General features: G+C 44.2%; 2 protein-coding genes across 6 annotated transcripts in view; both read left to right on the top strand.

Annotated features, from left to right (window-relative positions):
* Nucleotides 1-8,160: 8,160 nt before the first annotated feature.
* Nucleotides 8,161-15,434, top strand: ZFAND2A (zinc finger AN1-type containing 2A). Of its 5 annotated transcripts, none has more exons than XM_066198179.1 (6): nucleotides 8,164-8,273; nucleotides 8,829-8,923; nucleotides 9,615-9,746; nucleotides 9,936-10,087; nucleotides 10,623-10,712; nucleotides 11,135-11,276. In XM_066198179.1, the coding sequence occupies exons 1-6, from the start codon at nucleotides 8,219-8,221 to the stop codon at nucleotides 11,142-11,144; spliced, it is 534 nt and encodes a 177-aa protein (XP_066054276.1). In that variant the 5' UTR covers nucleotides 8,164-8,218; the 3' UTR covers nucleotides 11,145-11,276. The 5 variants fall into 5 exon arrangements, with proteins under 5 accessions (XP_066054277.1, XP_066054274.1, XP_066054278.1 ...); XM_066198178.1 differs by lacking the exon at nucleotides 11,135-11,276 and adding an exon at nucleotides 15,311-15,434 and having other exon boundaries at nucleotides 8,167-8,273; XM_066198180.1 differs by lacking the exons at nucleotides 10,623-10,712; nucleotides 11,135-11,276 and adding an exon at nucleotides 10,493-10,605 and having other exon boundaries at nucleotides 8,161-8,273.
* The window catches only part of CUNH7orf50 (chromosome unknown C7orf50 homolog), a 124,728-nt gene continuing 110,188 nt past the window's right edge, over nucleotides 10,627-25,166 (top strand). Inside the window, exons 1-2 of the mRNA XM_066198174.1 lie at nucleotides 10,627-10,712; nucleotides 15,311-15,453. Of these exons, the coding sequence (XP_066054271.1) occupies nucleotides 10,691-10,712; nucleotides 15,311-15,453 (165 nt within the window). The 5' untranslated portion in view covers nucleotides 10,627-10,690. The remainder of the gene's footprint in view (nucleotides 10,713-15,310; nucleotides 15,454-25,166) is intronic.

The following is a 25,166-nucleotide window of genomic DNA, read 5'->3' as shown; positions in this document are numbered from 1 at the left end:
AAGTACTGCTGTGCTTTCAAAAGAAAACAAACCAGCGTTTAATTTTCATAGCAAAGATATTCCGAAGTGCTAAGTGCTACAGCAGAGCAATTGCTATGCTGCTCTGTCTCCTTGCCCAATGACACAGGGGTTTTTCAGCTGAATACCAGCAAGCACGTGATGAAAAGCTCTTAGGATTCTGCTGTTGTGGGATTTCCAGCAGAACTTGCTATTTCTCTCATATCTTGCCCCTTTGTTTCCCCTAGTTCAGGGTAGAGTCTGAATTCAGTAATTGCCACCTGGATTTGCTTTGCTGTCTTCCCAAGGAACTTGTTTGAATAAATTGAATTGGCAAATGTATTGTTCAGCCGCAAAGCATTGTGTCAGGAATAATGCAGGTATTTCCAGGCTCTCTATTACTGTTCTGAGCACACTGCCAGGGCAGGAGAGCTCCCTTTGAGTGGCTCCCTCTGCTTCCTCTTCCAAGGGAAGCACAGGCTTTTTTGGCTGGTTGCTCTATGCTCTAAAGCAAGAGCAGAAGGAGCTGTTGGAGCTTCCTCAGCAAATGCAAAACCCCTCATCCATTGGGGAATTTCCATTTACCATATCCCTATGGCTTGCACTTGTGTCTCCTTCACTAAAGCAGACTTGGGTGCAGCAGTCACCTTGTTTTCTGTGGAGTACCTAAGCAGTCAGTCCCACAGATGCCAGCATGAGGTTTGTGTCAGCAGAGCTCAGGGCAGTGTGGTGGGGACAGACAGGTCCTGGGGGTGAAGCCCTCTGAGAAGAACAGGGCATTAAGCTGCAGGGCTTTGCTGAAAGACCCCAAGAACTGGGTTAGACTGAGGAAATTCAGCATTTAGGAGCTCAGGAGCCTAATCAAGGCACTAACCAGGTCCTGGGCAAGTTCCTTGGATTTGGGGCTGCACTGGTGCTTCTAAGATGGAGGTGATTGGAATACACCAAGGAATGCAGTTTAAAATTCCTTAGGCTCACCTGAATCCTTCCTAGCATGTTGTAATAATATTAAGTATTAGATATTTCAAGGAAAAGATACTGGTGCACAGCTTTCCCTTTTTCACTGACTTACGGGCATGGCTTAGTGCTGAGTTAATGTTTGGGCCTCATGAGCTTAAAGGTCTTTGCCAACCCAAAGAATTCTATGATTTGATGACCAAGCTGTGTGTGAGAAATGAGTTCTCCTGCCTGCAGGTCCCTGGGGGGTGGGGGCACAGCCAGTGCACGCCACCAGGTCAGACACGCAATCCAGGCGCCACCATTGTTGTGACACCGACACCTCTCCCAGTGCCAACAAACGACTGTGCCGGCAGGGACAGGAGCCCAGATACCAATTGATACCACTCTCAGGTGACCAAATTTCCTCAGGAGATGCAGGGGGCTCTCACAGGTGAGTGGTCTCACCCCTGTTCCATGGGACAGGGTACCACCTCCTTCCTCAGCTGGGTCTTACAGAAGGGAAGGCCGCCCAGTTATTTAAAACCCCCTAAGATCTCAGTGGGAGGATTTCAGCAGGCTGCCAGGTGAGCAGGGTCCTGCAGCAGCTGCGTGGCCGCAGAGGTGACCCCGCTGTGCGGGTTAGCAGGGACATGGTGCCACCTCGTGGCACGCGGCTCCGAGTGTCACACGTCCCTGTCCTTGTGGGATGGACATCTTCCCAACGGGAGCATCAGTTTGCGGGTGCCCCACCACCTCCCAGGGCTGCTGGTGTCCCCCAAAGTGGTGGCTGCACCATGGGCTTGGTAAAGGCCACCAGTAAATGGGTGGTTGGGACGGGTGGGTGGAGGAAAACAAGCAGAACAGCCAAAATTCTTGTCCTATTCCCTAGTCCCAGTATTGTCTGCAGAGTGGCTATGACCCAAACTAGAGTCCTCACTTTTGGAGATGATTTCTTAAGAGCTGTCTGCCCACTACGGGATTCATGGCCTAAGGGGTCCTTCTCCCCTGCCCTGCTATTCCCCTCTGGATCTGTCCTTTTCCTTTTGGCTCCCAAGCTCTGCCAGGAACCCCCTGCGCATCCTCCCCTGCTGAGCTGCAGAAGACCCACTCATCTGTACCAAAAATGGGTTTGGTCCCCTCCTGTGCTGACAGCATAAATCAAACCCCACTTATAAGAGAATTCAGGTTTTGTTCTTAGTGCTACAAAACAGGAAGAAAGATGGCTTCATTTATCTAGATAAAAATAAGAATATTAAAGACAATGCTGAGGTTTGACACTGTTATTAAATCATCATCAGCTGAAATACTTAAGGGATAGAGTCTTGGTTTTTGGTGAAACACTTTAATTCAGAACCAGCTATGCAATGAATAAGGAGTATTTGGGGTCTAACTTCCCTTGTTAATTGATTCCATCATGGTAGTGCCTAGGAAATTTGGGGCTCAGCAGTGCTGGACTGGGTTCTGTCATGCTGTTTGCCACGTGGACTCAACAAAAAGACAATTGGTATTCCAGGAAATCTGCCATGGAGGTCCTGAATCTTTTTCTGCTAGGTAAGACATTAGAATTTGATCAGTGACCAGAAATCATCTGATAAGGGATTTATTTTCCCTCTACTGTTAAAAAGGTTGTTGCAATGATTCCCAACCTTTGAGACAGCTTTTTCAGAGGTACCCTCTGTACCCATCCTGCTGCCAGCCTGACTGCTCTCTGTGCCCTTTCCTTTTGCCTTGGGGCATTCCCAAACAGCAAAGCGAATGGATTAATTCTGCTGAGTTTCTGTTCCTCCAGTACACCTCTAAAAGGGGATTGGAGAAATAGTGGGTATCAGAGTCAGTGGTAGATATGGTGGGATGTACCTCTAACACACCAAATATGAGATTTTCCCCAGAGGGTCATGAGCTGGGACTAGGAGCATTTTGTCTCTGAAGTTCAGCTGACAAACCCAAGGGGTTTTTTGGAACAACCCAAGGAGATGATATAACATTCTTTACAGGCATTTATCACCAAAAATTAGCCATCAGAGGTGGTCCTTCTTGGTTTATTTCGTAATTTAGGAAGAGGTTTTTAAACAAGAGGCTGCTCTACTGAAGAAGTGAGCTCCTGCTGGTACAATGGTATCTGTGTAAATCCTTCAGCAGAACGGGGGCTGCCGATGAGCCCTTAGGCACTTAGCAAGGATTTTCCAAGGAGCCTAAGGGCTGATACACACTTGAAACTCAATGGGATTTAAGTGCCTAAATGCAGTAGGCTGCTAGGAAAATCCCAGCCTTTGAAGTTAAAGTAGGGACTGACAAAAAAAAATGGCTAAAACCCCATAAAATAATAAATGTCAGACTAATGCCACCATGAAGGCAGTGGGTGCTCTGAGTGGTGCACCCGAAATAAGGCAGTGGAAAATGGCCACTGAAGGCAACCAAGATGCTCCATCAGCATGAAATGCTCCATCCCTGGTGTCTCCTGCTCCATCAGGAATTGTAGTAGGGTTTCTCCATATCATTTCCTTTTCTGATGGATGCCTCCTTCCATGGGAATGATCCAGGACATTTCACTGGAGACACACACAGTGTGAGGGAAAATTAAAAATGCTTTTTTATTTTTTTTTTGTGGAGAAGAATCTTAGGGCATTAAAAGTTGGAGAACTATCTTCATTATTTCTCTTTAAAGTTAGTTATGAATTGAGAATGGCTCTGCTCATATTTCTCTTTTATTTGCTATCTCCCCAGGCTAAAGTGTTGTCTATTTATCTTACAGATTAGGTTACTTTTTATGGGGTTCCTGCTATTATATTTCACCTCTAACTTTGTTAGTTTGTGTTTGCTATTAAATTATGTTGAATAAAATGGGCGGATGAAGGACATTTTTCAGCTCCATCCTGAAATGAGGTTCTTAATCCTGTTTCTGGGCCTGCCCCTGTAGCCCAGCCCACGGGGACAGCATCAGGTACGTAAGAAGGGCAGCAGGGGAGTGTTTGTATCAACTGCGGGCTTTGCAGGGTGAAGCTGCAGGAGAATCGTGCCTGTAACGCCAGTCGGTTCATGTACAGAGATTTTGGAGGCATCTCTTTAGAAGCGGGTTCTAATAATATTGACATCATCACAAGATAAGATCCAGGACTAGTTAAATCACAGCCTCACAACTCAGTGCTCCTTTGAGGATTAGAAGAAGTCGCTGAGCTGTCACTCTAAAGCTGATCATGGACTCGTTTAACTATGTCATCCCATAAGACAGCCCTTTCAATTATGTCAACCTGTCTGCTCTCCCTAGACTCTAATTTTAGAGCAGCAGTAGCTAATATTCTTGGAAAACTGATCCGCCTCCACAGATCTCTCCTCTCTGTCTGCTGCTGTTAACAGAGTATCCTGTGGGGAGATCGGACTGCTTTCCTTCCCCTCCTGTAATAAACCTAATAAAAATAGGTACCATTAGGTTCCTTTGTGTGTGGTCTCTTTAAGACACTTATCTGAGCTGTGTAATGGAGATGTCATGTCTCCTCCACAGAGGGATCTGGCAGCACCACAGGGTCATTGCAATAAAAATAAAATCCAGTTTTAAGAGCCTGGTACAAAATTATGAGCTGAAAAGCAGGACATTGGGATTGGAGTTTAGAGACCTGAAAAAGGCAAATGAGAGCTGGAGTCACTTGAATGTTAATGCCACAGCAGTGGCTCTGCAGCTGGAGCAACAAGCAGGATGCTGGTTCAGGGGGACTGCAGGCAACAAGGTGGCCTTGGGGACACCAGGGACAGGGCATTCATCTGTGTCCTCTGGATGGTGTTGGGAGGAGTGTGGGGCACACAAAGCAGAGAGGAGGTGCATGGACCTGGCTGTCTTGGCCATGGGCATCTGTGCTGTGCTGTGATAACCCAGGGTGGTGGAAAGGGGACAGACCCTCCCACGAGGGACAGGATGGAAACACATCCCTGGCTCCCCATCCACGTTGTGCCTGTAGCTGGCAGTGATGTTGGACAGTTGTTCCCCTGCTGTCCCATGAATGTCCTCTTCTGAAGTTTTACCCCCCCTTTAGGATGCAATGTGAGTCCTAAGGCAGAACATGCTGGTTTGGTGGGATGGATAGTGACGTTTAATGCCCCAACAAGAGGCTATCCCATAGACTGGAGGGAGAGGAAGGGAAAGACAAAGAGAAGAGCATGGGACATGGGGAAAAGCAATAGGCCTCCTCCCATGAAAACTAGAAAGGAAGTAGAAGGGATGGATGGTGAAAGAGGAGGCAGAGAGTCCATGCAGATATAAGGGAGGGAGGTGATCGCCACCCATCCCACCCAGTGTCACCCTTCTGGTGGCGAAGGGGCCAGGCCTTCCCTTGGTAGATCAATTATATAAAACTAACACTCCACAGGCTGCCAGGGAATGGTGCCTCCCCCAGACTCCAGCAAGTTAGTTACACATAGCTTTCCTTTCACAAATCCATGTTGGCTGCCCCTAATCAAATTCTGCTTCTCAAGCAATTTCCCTTGCTAATTCCTCCCGAATCAGCCCTAACCCACCTATCCCCTTTGTCGCTAAGCTAGCCAGCCTCTAATCACACACTGCACTGTGTGATCCTTTCCCAAGTAATACAGGGTTCGGCACTTTCCTCTGGTTCTCAGCAGCCTAACCTGTCAGGAGCAACCTTCTAAAAATATCACTAAAGACCTCAGCTAATTTCTAATCCTCGTTTCTATTAAGACGGCTGCCTGTACTATGTGGGTTTCCAGACTTGGGATTTACAGTCTTCCTTAAGAGCATCTAATCTGCACAGAGCCATTTCTGTTGTTATCCATAAGCAAACTCCTCCCTTCTCCACCATAAAACCTGATCCCTTTGGCAGCAGGTCTGCAGGGCACTCTCAGCCAGCCAGGGAAGACACCAACCTCTTCCTCTCTGCTTCGCTCACCCCACTGTTTTTTGGCAAGCCTTCCTGGGGAGATCACGGGGGTTCCACTCCTCTGAAGCACTGGGTAGGTGCTTTGTAGGGAAAAAAAAATCAGCCTCCAAGCTCAGCAGGACATGTGGGGTTTTTTTGCATCTCCCAAGTTTCTGACTTGTGAAAATCACACAAGGAAGCTGATGCATGATAGAGCCAAGCTCTTGAAGTACCTTGGATAACCTAACTTTCTCTTACTATTTGTATTTGGATATTTTTTGCTGTTTCCTCTTCCATTTTAAAATTCACCTGTCCTAAACTGCCAGAACCAACCAAGTCAGAAGAACAGAAGAAATGGGGGAGAATGCCATACTCTGGCTGTCCCCTGCCCAGGGCATCCCAGGGCAGGTTTTGGGTGTTCCCAGCATGGATGTGGCACAGCTGCCACAGAAGACCCCATGCAGCAAATGCCACAATGAAGGAGGTGAAATCAGAGTTTACCCTTCACAAACCAAAGGCCTGTGGCAGAATCCAATGCTCCGTCAGCACAGCTGTTCTGTGGAGTACGGGTTTACGTGAGGAGATTTAGTGATTTTATGGGTTTGGGAGAGAAAATTAATTGAAGAGTGAACAGAGTGTCTGGCTGATGACATGGTATTTAATCCAGCAGGACTGTGCTGTTGGGAAGTGCTCCAAGTGGGTTGGCTGTAAGTTGGCACCCACAGCAGGAGTCACAGGAATGCCACGTTGGTGGTGACGTGGAAGGTGGAGGAGTGGGAGTGGCACATGCCATTCCTGGAGTTCAGCAGCACAAAGTGGCTTGTACAGGCAGCACATGCAATCCCAAAGCTCCCCTTTGACCTCATGGCTCCAGTCTGCATCTGAGTCATGCACTACAACAGAGTCAGGTGCTTTCTGGGGAGAGCAGGGACAGAAAAATGCTTTGTCATCTGTCAATCCTGTAGCAAATGTCATGAAATCAACAGTCCTCCTCTGCTCCGTATGAAGCCAGCATTGTCACACACCTCCAAAGATTAGCATTTCTAAAATACACCTTGACCTCAAGGTGTTTTGTCAAAGTGAGACAAGCATTTAAAAACAGAGACCAACTGGGAAAGTTTCTGGCTGACTTGTGCAAACCCACAGCTGCAGCTGAGGCCTGTCCATCCAAACCAGTTAGCACAGTCCACTCAAACCAGTGGCAGGCCACTGCAGCTTGCCCACCCTGACCAGTTTAGCCCATGCTGAAGTCCTGCAGCAGGGCCTGGAGCACCAGCCTGCTGTGACGAGAATACCCTCTCTCACCAAGTTCTCTGGATTTATTTTGAAGTTTGGAAGTAACACAATTTAAGCATGACAATCCCACAAGAGGGATGGTGCAGCAGCTGAAGCCACGATGAAAAACTGAAATACGAATGGCGGTGGCAAAGGGCTGAGGCACTCCAGTGATCTCAGTCAGACACGGGCTTTACTGTGTTGATGCCTTGGGAGGGCTAACCTGAAACAGAGACCGGACAGAGATAGTGAATAAAGCAGGTATTTATTGAAAGGTGTCTAGGATATACCTTGGACAGGACAGGGCCTGACCAGGACTACACCCAAGGTGGACAAAGACTGGTCATGAGATCTCACATATTTATAAGTTTTGGTTCATTTGCATATTGGGGTTTAATCATCCAGTTACAGCTTCAGGTTGTGAAGTCCCATCCTTCTTGTTCCTCCCTTCAGCCCACCGTTGTTTTTGCTTTTTGGCCTGAAAGTTTTCCTTGGTCCTCAGTAGGGAAAGGATTTGTTTTGTCTCCCTGCTCTGTGAGGAGAGCTGGCTGACATTGAATGTGAGCTCAGAACTGCATCCCTGGGCAGCACAGAATCTGAAAAGCATGAAAGCTAAAACTTAAGGCATCAGCGTCATTCTCCCACATGTGTCCCATAGCCATAACAGCCCTGCACTCTCATCCCTTTGGGTGCTGCGCCACAGGGAATTCCCGGCAGCGGGAATGCTTGTGTGGTGTGGAAGCTGTAGAGCCCTTGTCTTCATTACCAACGCCTGTCACCTCCACCCTGAGCTCACCGCCATGCCCCTGCCCTGTTGCCCCAAGTCTTTTTCCACCCCAGCGCCCATTTTCACCCTTATTCCAATTTCCATCCTTATCCTCATTCCCGCCCTCATTATCAGGCCCCGCCCCCGGCCGTGACTCAGCCGCCCCCGAACTCCCATTGGCCGCCGGCCGCGCACGCGCAGCAGGTGCCGGGAGGACGGGGGTGCGCCATTGGCTCTGGCGGCCGTGACGTCACGAGGGGCGGTGCGGCGGGAGCGTGACTCAGCACGTGGCTGCGCTGAGTCAGCACCGGCGGCCGGTATAAAGCCGCGGCGGCCGCGCCCGTCCCGGGTGCCGGTTCACTGTCCCCGCTGTGCCATGGAGCTCCCGTGGCTGGGCCAGCACTGCTCCGAGCGCACCTGCAAACAGCTGGGTAAGTGCGGGCTCCGAGCCCCCGAGCAGCGCCCGCCCGTGGGCTCGTCACGGAGGGTAACGCTGTGCTGGGGGGCAGGTCCTGTCCCCCCAGGCTGTCCAGGGCTGCTGGGGGTGCTGTCAGACAGCAGTGCTGCTGTTGCGGTGTTCCCCCCTCAGTGGGTCTAGGGAAAGAGTGATAGGCGTTGTTCCTGTACGTGTTAAATTGTTAAGGGATGGCTTTTCGAGAATAGAATTATTTTTGAAACTGGGCTTTGCATTTGTGCTCACAGCTGTTAGCTCTTGACTGGCTTCTCGCTAAGGTTTCTGCGTTCGAGGAGCTCCTGAGGTGCTTATTGCTTGTGCTTGTCTTACACTGCAGATAAAAAGAGGAAAACTTATTGCTCTTGCGCTTTTAATTCTAATATTTGTGAAGAATGATCTAATCTCTACAGAGATAATTGGATTGTGACTCGACAAAAACTGTTTTAGAATTTATTTGTAGTCTTTTGTGAGTACCCTTAGAGTTGTTAGCCTTGTTCTGTAAAAATGTTTTCTTTTATTATTCTTCTCCCAGATTTCCTTCCTCTGAAATGCAACGCATGTGAGGAAGTTTTCTGTAAAGATCACATCCGTTATGACGACCACAAGTGCAGCTCTGCCTACAAGAAAGTGAGTTCTGTATGATATGAGTCATAATTCACCCTGCAGAATTGCTAAGTCATTTATAAGGGCTGCTCTGAAACTTCACCTGTTTCAATGAAAGGGGATGGAAGAACCTCAAGATGCAAGTTAATGATGCATCTGGATTTCAAATATATAGAAACATGACATTTCAGCGGTCAGAACTGCTAGATTCTAGTCTTTTTCACTTACAGTGCCTCTTCCCAGAGAGGAGTGCTTTATATTTCAAGTAATATATTGTGGTCTAAAATTTTCTGCAGTCCAAGCCCTGTAAGTTGAAGAACAACAAACATGAAACTACAGAAGAAATAAATAGAACAAGTGGGTCCAAACTTTGATCTCTGGCATGTACTTGGGCTTTGAAGTATTCAAAGGCTGCAATTCCAGAAAAGCCAAAAGGCTATTTAAAGTCAACTTACCAAATACGTTGCTACTAATTGGTTTGGCAAAGCATGTCTGTGTGGTTTTTGGAGGGTGATTTGCAGTTACTGTTGTGAAGTGTATCTTTTAAAGCTTTAGCAAATGGGAACATGAAACATTTAGGAATATACTTCTATTATCTACGGGTAAGAGAAGGCGAAAGACGCAAAAAAAGGGTTGGACTTGATCATCTTAAGGTCTATTTCAATCTAAACAATTCTTTAATTCTGTGATGCTGAGCTGTGTTGTGTGTTCTTAGAATGTGCAGGTCCCAGTGTGTCCCCTCTGTAACACACCTATCCCAGTGCAGAAGGGAGAAATCCCAGATATTGTGGTTGGAGCCCACATAGATAAGGACTGCAAATACAATCCAGCACAGCAAAAGCAGAAGGTAAGAAAACTGCTGTTGGAGTCTAAGCTGCCTTCCTAATGCTGGTCAAGTTGGGCCTTCTGACAGCAGAATGTGTAGAAACTTGCTCTGTTTCATCTTGTCTCTAAGGCTGCTTGAACATTTGTGCTTCAGCTTGGTCATGGCTCACAGAAAGCAAACATTGCCAACTTCCTGTCCTCTCTTACTCAGATCTTCACAAACAAATGCTTAAAGCCAGGCTGCAAAAGGAAAGAGATGATGAAGGTGGTCTGTGAACAGTGTGGTGGCAGCTTCTGCATAAAACATCGGCATCCTCTGGATCATGACTGCAAAGGGAGCAGCCAGCCCATCTCCAAGGCAGGGTGAGCTGTGCTTGTGATACTTGGCTCAAGATGACATCTGAGGGGTGATATCAAGGGTTGATGGGGAGCTTGGACAGACAGGGAGTTCTGGAAACTACTGCTCATGTCAATAAAATAGGCATGATTTCCTCTGGCAACTTAGGCTGAATTTCTGAAATGCCAGCCTTAATTTCTGAGCCAAGAAAAAAGCTTGTCAAATGCTTTCCTGAATTTTCAAGCTTACCTGTGTCAGTCTCTCCTATTTGAGAACAGGCACTGGCCAACTCAAGCACCCTTTGGGGTCTGAGTCCACATACTAGAATCCTAAAGCTCTGTCCAGCACCTTGAAGTAACCAAGAATAATCAATACCCTGACAAGCCAAGTTTGAACTTAATGTTAATTAAAAAAAAATCTGTCTCTTGCAGGCAGACATACCTTGACTGTTCTGTGCAGTAGGACTGTGAGATTTGTGTGGCAGATGCTGATGATGAAACTGGATGGAAGAGTGAAAATGCAGAGTGCATGGGTGCTGAGCCTGGTTGTGTTTGTTTGTAGATATGCAGCTCTGATGAGAGCATCTCTTCCCGCCTTCAAGTCCCCGGAAGCAATTGGAGTGCCATCTAATGGGAATCGTCAGCACAACAGGTATCAGCTGCACAAGGAGAAAAGAAACTGAAACTGGCCTGGTGTCCACACGGAGTAGCAGTGCCGCTGTCACTCCCCTAACTACTCCAGAGTTGGTAGCTGACCTGTAAATGGTGTTGGGAGTGCAGGAGAGGGGCTCTGACAGCACAGATAAATCCCTGCTTTTCTATAATGCAGTGATTAAAGTGGCCCCATAGACACAAGCATCAGGACATCAAATTGTATCTGCAGGTTGGTCTCCCACCTGATCAGTGAGAGGTTTGGCCAAGTTCTGGAAAAGTGGTGTGTCATCAGGGTGAGGAAAGCACAGCAAGCACCTGAATTAAAATAAATGGCCCAAGCTCTTCCCTGGCATGCTGTAGCACCATGTGACTGAAAGTTCCAGTTGTGTAACCCTCACAGTGCGTTCTTATGTCTTTCAGGTGCAGATAGTAGAGGCACTTAACATCTGGATCAAACCTTTATTTTAAAGTTACTATTTTCTCTCTCTTTAAATTTCTATGCACTTAACTTATTTTTGTATCGTAATTTTGTATGCATTTTATAAACTGTTACCCTTTCCAAGCCAGCGTTATTTGTTCCTATATTTGCAATAAGAACTTTAATACTATGAAAAATATTGGATGTAGGAAGTGAGATGTTGGTGGTAGGGAGAAGATTGCGGTTGGTATGAAATACAGCTGGATTTGCTTAGGTCATGCCAAGTCTGAACTAGGAATCCCTCAAAATGAAAATCTGAAATACAAGCCACGGTCTCATATGTCTCAATCCTTTTGGAAGTGTTCTGGCTCTGCATGACAAACAACATCACTGTGAAGCTTCCTCTTGGTTTCTGAATGTCATTGGAAGACCTTTATTTATAAAGCCATACCATCTTTTTACAGGTCCTGTCTGAAGGCTAGTGCTGACAGAGGCACGTGCAGTATAATTCTTCATCATTTATTGTCCCTTAGACAGGAATCTAGATTTGCGGGAATATGCTTTGTGGTTTCAGGGAGAAAAGGAAGCCAGAGAAAGTAGCATCAACCATGTCTTGTGCAATGAAAATAAGGCCAAAATAAAGCTTCATTTAGGAAGGCTGCTCTTGCTGTTTTCTTGAAAAGCTTAAACAAGTGAAGTCATAGCAGATAATGCTCCATCTATTATCCTGATCAGCTCTCTTGGCTCTTTAAAACTGCATGAGTATCCAGCTGCATAGCTTGAGGCCTGAAATATTATAGGTTGATGAAATGGAAATGTGCTGTTAATGAACAATGCTAATTCCCCAGATGGGGTCTAAGTAGACCTCTCATCCAGCTAATTGTGAGAAAAATGCCAAGGCTTTCTGATGGTGTCAGGGGGTCAAGACCTCAATTTCACGTGTCATTGAAGCCATTCCTCTGCATGCTGGGGCTTCTGGGCTGCAGTGTTGGCTTAGGACTAACTGGAGGGTAATTGCAGCCCCTTCAATCCCCTGCAAGGCTGCTGAGCTGGGAGGAGAAGCACTTTGCAGAGCAGAGGATGCTGAGTTCCCTGACCCGGGAAAAATCCTCTTTGCTGGTACTGTAAGAGATGGGAGCATAAGTGCAGTTAGTGCATGTGCTTTGTACAACCTTGGGGGTGCTGCAGGTGTGCAAAGACTGGTGTGTCTTCTCTTTGAGCAGTTTAATCCTTGGAGTGAGAATGCTGTGGGAGGAGGAGATGTGGATTTATGGTCCTTCACAGGGACAGCATGTGAACAATCAATACCTTGAACCATAGGCTTTTCCTAAGAAAGGACAGATGTCATTTTTGTCCAGCACAGAACAAGTATCTGTGCTCTCCCATATTAATGTTTGGCCCAGTGTGATTTCTCATCCTGGAAAAGCATTTGGTTATGATCACAGCTAGTTGGTCAAACAGAACATATAATACAGATATGAGTTACACTGATCCACATAATCTCATTTTTTTGCAATCTTGCAGCCAACATTGTGATTTGACAGTGTCTGTAATACTGTGTTTAACCACAGGATGTCACAATAGGATATGCAATCACACAATCCTTATTGGAGGAAGTCTAAACATGGAAAACATTCGTTGCCTATCCACATTGGAACAAAAGCTTAAATTACAACTTAGTTTTAGGTTTTTACCCCCTGTGTGCCAGCACCCTAACTCCGCCCTACAACACTGCTATATTTTATATACATTTTACATTTTTTTGTGTATAATTTCTAACTGGCCACCCATTCCCAAATGGTGCCGTGCACTCCACCGGTGCTTTGGGAAGGGGATTCCAGGTTTCTGACCATGGTGTGAGGACACGGACCAGGGGAGAGAGGCTCTCCCAGCCTGCAGTGATGGCTGGGGGGCAGGAGGGCACCTCGGTGTGGGGAGGAGGTGGAAGAGGAGGAAAGCAGAGGTTGCCCCTTCCCATCAGGGGAAATACAGGGACTTGTTTGCCAGCAGCATCTGCCCCCACATTCAGCATCTCAGCTGCTGCTGGGATCCAAGCAAAGGGAAACAGCAACCCTGTCTCAGGTTGTCCTGGAAAAAAGTGTGTCATCTACGTGTCTGTACGTGGTAAAAATTCTGGCCCTTAAATTACCAGGGGGACTTGGAAAAGTGTGTGCATAGGGTATTTATAGAAAATGAAAACATGGAAACCAATTTGCTTCCTGGAAATTGTCCTCAGAGGTGTTTTCTCATCCTGTCAAACGACACCCTTGGCCTCTTTCCACGCATCCCGTGAGACCCCGTCGGGACACGGGTAATGCTGTCTCGGACTTCAGGATCTTTTAGGATCTGAGGGCTCAAAGGGATCACAGCCGTTCTCCAGAGAGCCACATCTCAATGTGGGCACCGCAGCGCCGGGCTGGCTTCACTGCTGTCCTGAGTGCGGGGTGGGAGCTGCCAGGCCCCGGGGACCCCTCTCAGGATGCGGGCGGATCCCTGTCAGGATGCGGGTGGACTCCTGCGGGTCCCTGCCAGGACACAGGATGATCCCCGCCAGCCCCTGGGGGTCCCAGGCAGGGTGCGGGTGTGTCCCTGTGAGCTCACGGGCGGATCCCGGCCACGCCCGGCCTCGTCCCGATTTCGGGAATCTCCCGGGCAATAGGGCGGGGCCATGGGCGGGGCTCGGCGCGGGCAGGTGACGTCACCCGCGCCGCCAGAAGCCGGCGGAGCGCTCCGCGGCACACGTGTTCCCGGTGGGCGCTTTAACTCCCAGCGGGGCTTCCTATTGGCCACCTGGATGATTGACAGGTCGAGAGCCAACCCGATGCCGCCGTTCTCTCCGTGTAGCCAATGAGAGGCAGGGGGCGGGCGGCGGCGCCAAGCGTGGGGCTCAGTTGAATGTGCCGGGGCGGCGGCAGAGGGAGGTGCGTGTGCGGCCGGGCGGGGGGCGCAGCCCGGGGTCCCCCCGAGGTGGCCGCCGCTCCTCCGGGGTCCTCCTGCCCGTTCGGAGCTGCGGGAGAGGAGGGGAGGCCTGGTCTGGCCTGGCCACATGCGCGGTGGTGGCTGAAGGGGCTGCGGCGAGCCCGGGGATGTGTGCTGGGATGGGAACCGGGGGTTTGTGTTGGGAAGTGAATCCTGGTGGGGAAGCGGAGCCGGGGTGCCGTGCAGGGGAGCCGGGAGCTGTGGGGATCCCCCCTGCCCTGGGCACGGCTCTGCCTGACACGTGCCCGGCCCGGCTCCGTGTCCCGGAGGTGCCAAAACCCCTCCTTTGGCGGCTTCTGCCGTGTTGGGAACCCAACCGTGTTGGGTTTGGGGGCTGTTTGAGATTTCAGCGTGTATTTTAAGGTAAATGTTCGTAATTGAGCCAGTATTTGCCTGTGTAGTGAAACTGACGCTGTAACTGACGCTGAAAGTGACGATGAAAGTGACTATGAAAGTGACGGTGTTGGAGCAGCTGGGGAAAGCCACTTACAATCAGACGTTCTCGCAAAGAAATAGTACGGAGTTACAACTAGAGCTGTTCTCAGAACCAGTTGCAGAATTGTCTGCAACTCCTGTTCACCTTCACCTTATGGCAGTCTAAAATTAAAGATAAAATGAAACAATTCTTCAAGCATAGTTTTTACCACGTCAACCTATATGAAAACAGAAAAACCTGCAGTTTACCCAGAACTAGTGGTTTAAAACTGTTTAGTAATCGAATAGCCTTACTTTTTGCTTGTGAGTGCTCACATATTAATGAGGTTAGCATATTAATGAGATGGCTAACAGTCACGTGAATGTGTTTTGAGATGATGGTGTTACCCGAGGTAGACTGTTGATCAAACAGTTCAGTGTGGTGTGTTTTAGCCTGCAGAAAGCACAGCCTAAATTATGGGAAATTTCTATCAGGAGGGTCACTGAGGCGTTTTCCACAACAGGGCCTCCGAGGACAAAAGGTGTGGAGATTCCTACAGGAGACTGAGTTTTGAGTTTTACAGTACCTTAACTACAATGTATTCCTAAAGGAAACACAAAAATCCTCCAAAATGAATCAAATTTCAGTGCAGACATACATTTCACAGTTAGGTAGTCACAAATAATTGCCGTGCCAGTGTAATTATAGTACAACTGTCTGTATATGAGACTGACATTTAACATTAAAAAAGATTTCAACTGCAGTTTGGTGGTTTCTGTTACAGAACAGCATTTTAGAATGCCAAAAATGATGGTGGAAAAAAAAGAAAAGAAGGCAGAAAAAAGAAAAAAGCTGAAGCAACATGTGGCCCAAAAGGATGAGCTGGAATTGGAAACTAAACGGAAGAAGAAGAAGCAAAAGCTGCAGGTTTGGCTCTTTAATTCAATACAGAATGGATTTGTTGTTGCTGTAGGTTCTGTTCTGAACACGAGTTGGATTCAGTGGCAGTGATTCCTTGGATGCAATATATGTAGTGTGAAAGCTAAAAGGAAAAGATAAATTAAGCCAAATCTGGGTCAGAGAGGTGATCTGTGTTTGTTTGGGGTGTTTCTGTGAAAAACAGAGAATGGACATGGGTGAAAGGTGAACCAAGTGAGGAGCTGTCATATGGCAATCTCGGCAGAGCTTCAGTCTTCATGTGATCCTGAGTGCCTGGGAAAACATGAAAGATGTTTTCTTGGAAATTCTCCTGATTTTTGGACAGAATGTGAAGTGGCCAGAAGGTGTCAGCAGTCTCTTTGTATTCCTGAACATTTTATGAATTATTTTATGAGAAGAAAATTAGCAATATCATTATGTTACTTAAGTGGGAACTTGAAGTTGGAAGGTTTTTGGTTTTGGTGGGGTTTTTTTGGTGATGGAAATTATGCATAGTTCAAGGACAATTCAGTTCTGATATTATTAGTGGTTCCTGTGGAATGAGGATCAAAGTACTGTAAAGGAATTCAAGAAGTAGAGAGCAAAAGCAGTTTTTTTTTTTCTCTCAGGAATTCTTGAGGATCACCTCAAGAAGCCATGGTCTTAATTCTCTTATGTTTCCTGGCCTAACATAAAATACACGCAAAAGCTGCTTGTTACTTCCTTTATCATGACATGTGTAGCTCAATAGAGCTCATGTAACTAAAAATTAGTACTTATTTTGTTATTTAGGCTCATTGGCAAGAACTGAATTGAAGAACTTTTGCATTCATAAGTGTCTCTAGGTATTGCATTTAGAGTTTGGGAAGCTTAATATTAAAAAGCCAATTAATTGGCAGAAGCTATTCAGAGGTCTGTACATTTTTGCAGTTTTGAACTCAGCAGAAATGCTCCTAAGTGTAGTGGTTTGAAAGCAAAACAAATGAGACGCTCCAAATCAGAGATACAATTTAATAGAAAAAAAAAAAAAAGAAAAGAAAGTAAAATAAAATCGATGCAATAATACAAAAGACCACTGACAGAGTCAGAATACAACCTGAGCGGAGTGATGGAAGCAGTCCAGATGAGGTGGTCTTCCTGAAGCAGTGATCCTGTAGAAAGGTCTGGTAGCTCGGGTCCTCTGGGAATCCAGTGGGTAAGCGCCCCTCTGGTGTTCAGAGTCTCAGCTTATATCCAGGCTGGAATGCTTGGTTCCTCCCTCTGGGCGGAGCATCTCACAATGGGATGGTGAGTCATGTGATAAGGCCTGATGGGCCCACTAACAGGAGGTAGCCCAGGAGGGGGTTATCTGTGAGCTGTGTAGCAAAGGTGCTGATGGCCCATTAACAGAAGATAAGCCAGAGTGGAGGAGGCAGGGAGCCCTGCCTCACCTGGTTTCAGCAGTTCATGAAGATGGTGATAGAATATACTTCAACCCAGGACACTAAGTAAGAAAAGACTGCATCTTTGTCACAGCAAAAATAGGAAATTTTGTCTTTATAGCTTCACAAGAGGGAATGTTTCTCTTTTCCTTTTGTATTATAGACTGTGGATTTGCCGTGCTATAATTAAATTTGAGTGAAAATAATTTTCCAGAACAAAACAGTGTGAAATTTATTGCCTGTGACAATCTATAATTTCATGTAAAACTGCCAAACAGTCGAGGTGGGCTTCAAGCTCCTGGCAGGTGGGGCCTTTTTGGACCATCTGATGCCCAGTGTTCAGTTCTGGGAACACACAAGTGAGTTTTGTGGGCTGTGCAGACTGTAGGACCGTGAAAGAAAGAGCAAAGAGTAATGGGGAGAAGAATCCTTTATCCTGTTAGGGAACACCACTAAGCACAACAGTTCTTGGAATCATAAAAGTTGGTGCCAGTGGGTGGCTGGAGCATGTATATAGTGAGTTTTAGGGAATGCCATAAAAGGTCTATGACAGGCCATTTCTTGGCATCAGCTTTATAAACTGTAACTGTTGATAGCAGGAAAGTCTAAGACCACTTAATAGGCCACTTTTTTCTTTTCTTTTTTTTTTTTTTTAAGACTGTTGAGAATGAAAAACGTGAGGCAGATCTTAAACAATTTTACTTCGGGAGTGGTTAAAGAAAGTTAATTGCTTGGCAGTTTGATTGTTACTGGCTGTAAGTACTCCCAGCTTTGTGTGAAATGCTTGGGTTAAGGCACCACTGGCATTTATGCTTCAAAGTGCTTTTGGTCATCAAACCTTGTCAGCATGGAAAGTGGAATAGAGAACAAGGTAAAACTGCTCTGTGTGAACAGAAGGAACTCTGGGGCTGTGCTCAGTTGGTGTGAATGGTTCCAAGTAAGAAATTTGGAATAAAAGTTAGGTAACTGCTAAGAAGGTTTATCCTGCACCTTTACTTCCCTTAATTTGATTTCTGTTACTTTAAAATAAGCTGGAATTTTGCTAGATCTACAGGAATTCCTGAATCGTGGTGCCTGGGTTCTGATGAGCTGTGACTGGCTTTTAATGCAGTAATGAATTAAAGGAAACTCTTCTTGGCATTCTTAAAGTCAGAATGGGTAAGCTCCAGTTTTTCCTAAGGAGTCTCATGTGTGGTAGAAAGAAGCCAGAGTTTTTGTAGGGACAGAGGTTTCACTGGCTCATTAAGTCACCTTCCTGTGATTTACCTTTTTTTTTCTCCAGTTCTAGTACAGCAAACTTAATCTCCAAAGCGGAAAATACAAATGTCTAATTGATTTTTTTATAGAGCTGGAGGCAACTTGAGGTGTGTTTTCAGTGACTGGATTTAGTGTACACTGATCATTCCTTCAAGAAATTTATTTCAAAAATTCTTACCAGCCTTAGACTGAGGCATTTTTCCTTGGAACAGCTTGACCTTTCACAGTAATCTTGATGTTTTATTGATTTTCATCTACTCAATTTCTTCTGTTTACACTAAATAGCAATAAGCAATTCAAGACCAATATGAATGTTTTCATGAGTGATCTCAGAACCACACAGCTCTAAATGAGACATTTCCAGTGGAGCCAAGTTTTAAAGTTTAATTGAGTTTTAAAACTTAATTCAGTCTTGGGAGTTTTCTGTCTGATTTTCCTAATGTTACTGTTCTATTTACCTACTTGAAATAATCACACATGTTAAACAGATTTTATTTAAATCACTTGACATTAGTTATACATTTTTTATAATGAGTTTTGTAGTTTCCTAACATACTTAAATGTTGAGCTATCAGAATGTTTAAATTTTTCCTTTCAAACTGTAGCATAGGCATGAAGAAAAGAGATTTAACGTGTGCCATCTAGACCGGTGGTTTGAAACTGACTATTGGCTTCTGAGGTAACAACTGCCTCATGGATCTTTTCTGACAAGTTAGTTTTGTTTCATTTCTCTGAAAAAAAAAAAATATTTGCAGTATTGCTAAGGCGTCATCTTGAAATAACAGAACCCTTTGAAGTGTTTCTTTGCAATTAACCCTGTTTTACTTCTCCTTGTGGATTTCTCCAGCCTTCAAACTTTCAGCTGCCTCAGTGCCACAGAGCTCACTGCAGCAGCAGCCCTGACAGTTGCAGCTCTGTAGGTAGGGAACAACATGTGGTTGCTTTGTTTCCCAGGGCTATTTGAGTTCTGCCCAGCATGACCTTACGATGTCAAAGGATCTTGTCATTCATGGGCAGATCCCGTTGCTGCAGTGCCGTTTGCAGGGCTGCTGGCTTTCTGCAGAGCAGTAGGAAATCCTTTCAGAACAGAACATCTATTAGGCAAGACTCAAAATTCATAATCCGTAGAAAACAATGTTAATTTCCTGTTCCTTCCCAGTTTGGTCTAGTGAACATTGTAACTTCCAGGAAAATTACAATGACTAAGGGACGATCAATCTTTATAAATGAAATCTCCTTGTTCATGGTTGAAGGGTACTTTAGGTAATGCTCATACAGCCAGTGGGTGTTTCCTTGTACTCCCTTGTTATCTTCAGCATTGCAAGTGGTTGGAGGAGGAGCAGTCAACATTTTCCTCAGATAAAGGCAGGATCAGTGGGAAAGGAATTTAGTTTCTGAGATTCCATACAGATACCACAAACAATGGCAAATAAACAAGTAGCTCGTGGTGTTTCTTTCATCAAAGCGTGCAGGTGCCCAAACAGTAAGATCTGTTTACTGAATGGAAAATGGCAAATTTTTTAAAGAAAAGGTTTTTGTCTTTGGCTTTTTTTTTTTTTTTTTTTTTTTTTTTTTGGAGGTTATCCTAAAGAGCAATATAGAATTCTTTAGCTGCAAAGCAAACCACCAAAAAAAAAAAAAGTCTTTAAAATCACTGTTTGGTTGTAGCAGTGGAAAACCCCGTAGAATTGTTTCAGCTGTGGAGATAAACATTTTGGGCATGAGTTTGGTGGAATAACTGGGAATGCTACTTTGATATGATCTCTAATGCTGCTTGTAATCAGGTAACAGGGGCAGTAATTTGGATGTTTAATGAATGCAAACCAGACACTGGTGCAAGCTGATCCAGCAGATACTGCAAAGCTATCATCAGACAGTGTATTTATTTGTTTGACAACCCACTAATTCATCCCAAAGCCTGTTCTTGAAATAATGAGTTGTGGATGATTTGCAAACAAACTCAGTAATCCTTTATTGTTCCCTTAATTTATTTTTCTAATTAATGGGAAGCTTATATTGTAACCATCAAAATAACTTGGTTTATATTTTCCCATCCTAAAAAAATGCCACGAAGTTAACAACTTCGTGTGATGTTGCAGGATTTTGTTCTGATTACGGGGCGACTAAAATTAACTGTTTTTTATATACATAAAAAGTATATTTTGGAAACTGTTTGCATTGCAATTCCACTGTCCAGTCTTCCTGCACTTGTGTGGTTTTGCTGTACTTGCTTAATCCTCTATTGTAAGCATTATTGTTATCTGAGGTTATTAGTTTTTGTTCAAGGGATATGCAAAAATCTTAAATATTAAAAAAAAGGGAAATAAATCCCAAAAAGTTAATTTTATTTAGCATAACCTTCTAAAATAAGAATGTCGTCTCATACTGGGGTATTTTTTTGAACAATTTTAAAGTATCTTTAAAACATGCAAATACAGTTCTGTCCATGTTATGAAGAGAAGATGACATAATCTTTCATCTTCCCCCATCCCTCCATCTCCCCCTGTGCCTTGATGGAAAGATACACCAGCAAAAAGCAGTTTCCCAGTGATAAAGGGAGGGTGGGAGCTATTTCTCAAAATGGCCATGTTAAATGTCAGGATGGATATTACTGTGCTGGGTTTTGTCAGTCTATAATTAAAATGTTGGGCCTATTTCTCTTTGCTTTGGGTCACCTTTCAGTTGAATGTTTATTCTTGGGTTATTTGTTTGGGGTTTTTTTTACTTGCACAAAGAGACAAGTTTGCTGGCCCATTGGCTCTTAGTGCCTCTCTGTATGGTGGCCTGCTGATAGTTATAGGAAATAATTACCAAGCTCTAAATCCATGTGTCAGTTATGGCTTACTGTGTGACATCTTGCTTGGTTTATCTGCTTTCTTATCTATGCAATATTTCTCAAATTAGGAAAGTTTTAAAAAAAAGCAACCAACCACAAAACAACAAACTTTGAGGGCAGCTGGTTATGGGACTGAAACATTTGTTTCCTGCTAACACTTTTCCATCAGAATATTGATAGGGTTGCTTCAAATTATTTTATTAGATTAACCATTCATTTATTTATTTAAAAAGGGGGGTAAATTTAATTGTGACACCCATGTAGTGTTTATAGAGCATAGAAGGCCTTCTGTAAACAGACATGTCTAAGAAGGTACAGAATTGTGTCTGAAATATGGATATGCATAGATTAGGCTGAATAATTTTACATTCCTTTGAAAATTATTTTTGTAATGGTACGAATAGATTTCCCAGGAAAGAGTATTCACAGCTGGGAAAACAGTTGCTACTTTGAAGATGGTTTTCCCAGGCGAAAGGCTCACGTCCCCAACTGTGTTTGGTATAAACAATATGTGGTGCATTTCTTACTTGTGTTTAAAGGAATGGTGCATTCTTCATTACATATTAGCCAACAAGAGTTTCATGCTAATTCTGGGTATTTGCCTTAATCTGTATCTGTTCAAAGTTAATTCCCTACTTTTATTAATAAAACCAGGGTATTAAATTGATGGGGAATTCGGTGGTGAAGCACAACTGTCCTTTCTTTGCTGTTAAGAGGGGAAATTCTTCCTTCTCTTCTTGGAGCACGTACTTGTTTCCTCTCAGCCCTCATTCTCTGCTTGCTGGTGAGACCTTCCTTGATGGCTTTTGTTGGATTTCCAGTATAAATCCTTGCTTTCCTGCCTTAACTGCAGATATCTTAACAAAATTGAAATTCACCACAGGATTCCCACTCGTGGGTTGAATTTGTTGAGTGTTCAGTTGTTGCAGGAGCAAAGGCAAGATCTGCTTGACTGTGTCACCCAGCTCCAGTGAAAACACTGCTTTCTGCCCTTTTTCAATGATTATTTTATTCTGGTTTGGTATCGATGACTCCTAACTCCGCATAGAGAGAGGCATCATCAATGAAAATTCCTGGAAAAGGCCCAAATTGTTGAATGTAGAAAACTTGGCACAAAAACCTCAAAATTTGTGTAACTTCAGTTAAAAAGAAGTCCTGTTAACGTGTTTGAATTTGTAAAATGCGTTCACTTGGCAAGAAATTAACTTGTAAGCTTGACAGGATGTTTGCTGCATTCTGATACAGGATAAAGAGCAGAGAAATGGGGATTCAAAGGCAATTATTCTTGACAGAGCTTGAAACTTGGAAGTGTGTATAGCATAATATATTAATGCAGGCCTGATTCATGTGGATTTGTTACTTCCTCTTTATTGCTCTTACTACTGTTTTGTTAATGTTAATTGGTTCAAAAAAACTAAAATGGCACAGATATTTAAATTATGCTTATTCTGAAAAGCAGCCCTGTCCTTGATGAGATGCTGCTGCTTGTTTAAACAATGTGGGAGTCTGGCATAATGATTTTATAAAATATGACTTTTTGTGTGTTGAGGAAATTGATCCAAAAATTAAAAAAAACCCCAGTGTTTTGGCACAGATAAAAGGGGGGTGATGGCTGCTTCTGTAGTATGAATGAGAAATGAGAAGTTTCCTCATTCAAAATGCCTTTTGTGTTTAGATGCAATATTGTGAACCACATGAAAGATCAGTGTATATTTATGTATGTTAATAAATTACAGCATAGATAAAATGGCTCTTGGGTGTTAGATCAAAGCCACACAGATTAATAAATACTTGGAAAGTGCTTGTCTGTTACATCCAACAAGTAATTAGAACAGAAAATTAATCTTTTGACTTTTAGAACCTGCCTGAAATATCGAGGGTACAAGCATGAAGGTATTTGACAGGGGAACCAGACTCTGTCTTTGAATGCATTTACCTATTTCTAATTGAATCCCACAGGAGTTCTGTAGGACATCAAACGGAAGATCATCAACCAGTGTTTTATTAAATTTCTCAGCATTATCTTAATAATTTGCATCTGTAAACCAGGCTATTGCAAACAGCATATACATAAGGGCAGACAGCTCTTCCTACCATCTCTGATTTTGAAAGATTTCAAAGCTGTTCAGAGGATGTTACTGAGGGTTTAGGGCTGCATTGCTTAAAAAGGAGCAGAGTGGTTATGTAAAGAGAAGAGAAAATCTGAAGTATCTGTGGAAAATACATGCTTTTAGTAACTGTCATTCCATCCTACCTTTACACTATGGACTGAATCCTAAAGGGGTGTTATTCATCCTTACCCACTTGTAAAATAACTAATTGGTTACAGAATTGTTGTACTGAACTGTAATACAGAGGCCATTGAAATTGGTCATGGGCTTTTTGTGAACTTAGGAGCCTTCATGCCCCTCACTGGCTGATTCTTTTTTCAAATTACCTTTGGAGTAGAGAAGCTTTTCCTATTTTATTATAAAAGTCCCATCTTTTGTGGCTTTCAAGCCTGTACTCCAAACACATCTTTTAATCAACCTGTAGAGCTGGGTTTTTTTAAAACGTAAAATTTACCATCCTTTGCTTGAACTATGATTGTGTTCTTTACATTTGTCTAGATTAAGTCATGGACTAGTTCGAGCTTAGAATAGGAGCAGCCAACTGTTCTGTTCTGATGGGTTTTGGAATAAAATCTCTGGCCAAGATCCAAAAAGTGTCACTCAGTGAGAGTCAAGAAGAGCACAAGTCAGCAGGGACTGGGGTAGTTTTCCCTGGACCCTTGTTTTGGGCTGAGGAGGCTATCGGGTTCTGTGTGATCTGATGTGGGCTCCAGCAGCACCTCAGCCAGCAAGGCTGGGCTTCTGCTCCCACAACACTCTGACAGTGTCACCCATCATCAGGCAGCTTTAATTAGCATAAGAAAATAACATGTCATGTTCCTCACTGTTCTAGAGAATGAGCTTGTAATATCAGAAGTAATTATTCTGACTTCATGTCTTTGGAAGCCAGGCAAGTTTATAAATTAAGTTCCCCCACACATCACTGTCTGTATCTTCTTCCCACCTTGATACTCAGTTGTCAGGTGGATATTTGGAATACTATCAGTTGTTTAAGTGAGCTGTTTTCTTGGTTTCTTTCTCAGTTTGCTGTGTGCACTTCATTCTGAAGCACAAGAGTTAAAAGGTTTCTGTAGTCAGGTACAGGCTATTTCTCTTTTGTAGTTCTGAATGGAGAGAGAATGAAAGGAAGAAAATCTTATTTGCCATTATATTACTGTTTCTATTGAGGGAATGCCTGGGAAAGGAAATATTTCTGCTGCTGAGGCAGAAAACAAATCTATCTCCAGCACTATTAGGCAATTCTGCCACGGAGCTCTTTCTGTAAAAATCGCCTTAACTCCTATTCTAAGGATATTTGAACAATATCCTAATAATTTTCCCGTTTCTCTACTATGTCTTTTTTTCTCCCCACAGTTTTTTTAAAGTCCTTCCAGAAAACACATTCAATGCAATTTGAAAAGGTCTTAAACCTCTTCAGTGATTTTGCTTGCAGGTCAAGTGAACTGGGACTTGTAAGCAAAGCTGCTGCTTTGGAAAGGCTTACCCTGCTGCATCAAATATTATTTTGAGAAGGCAGGATTTTAATTTTTGGTAATGAACAGCTCAGTAGTTTAATTTAGAACTTGGAAATGTCTGTATACACCTGTAGCAGACTGTTTGAACAGTGGAGAAAACAGGTTAGAAACCTGAAAATGGTTTTTATCATGGGGGTTGAACAGTTTCAAATGCCATTCTGAACACACAGGTGACTTTGTGAGACCCAGACAATCATCTTTGTATTTTGTAGTGGCATTTAGTGGGCTTCTGTAAGATCAATGTGGCATGTAAGAAAGGGAGTTGGAAGTAGAGCTGATCCTTCACAGCCTGCAGTCCTGAGAGAGCACTGCTCATGTGTTGGCACCTTGGGTGGCTCAATATGCAGCTGTTTATCCTCAGCTCCTGCCTGTGTCATGCTGCCATGTGATGGAATGGAAGTCTAAAAGGAAGCCCAAATCCGAGGGTTAAAAGTTTCTGGTATTAAAAGTCACTGTGGAATAAATAGTTTGGACAATACTGTTGAAGAAAGGACACCTAATTATAAATATGAATGGAGGGTGTTCAGATTTTCATATCTGGTTTCTCTCTTTAAAGCACAGCATAGGGCATGTACCACAACCT

The sequence above is a fragment of the Chamaea fasciata genome, unplaced genomic scaffold (assembly GCF_029207755.1).
Source record: "Chamaea fasciata isolate MVZ Bird 193981 ecotype frontalis unplaced genomic scaffold, bChaFas1.0.hap1 SCAF_16, whole genome shotgun sequence".
In the NCBI taxonomy this organism is placed as follows: domain Eukaryota; kingdom Metazoa; phylum Chordata; class Aves; order Passeriformes; family Sylviidae; genus Chamaea; species Chamaea fasciata.
Note: the sequence above shows the minus strand (reverse complement) of the source record. Positions and strands in the feature narration are given on the sequence as shown.

Excerpts from the sequence above, each read along its gene's own strand:
- ZFAND2A (XM_066198177.1), top strand. The coding sequence starts at position 8,219 with ATGGAGCTCCCGTGGCTGGGCCAGCACTGCTCCGAGCGCACCTGCAAA. Across the intron at positions 8,924-9,614 it reads GCAGCTCTGCCTACAAGAAA|AATGTGCAGGTCCCAGTGTG; the intron begins GTGAGTTCTGTA and ends GTGTGTTCTTAG. Across the intron at positions 10,088-10,622 it reads CAGCCCATCTCCAAGGCAGG|ATATGCAGCTCTGATGAGAG; the intron begins GTGAGCTGTGCT and ends GTTTGTTTGTAG.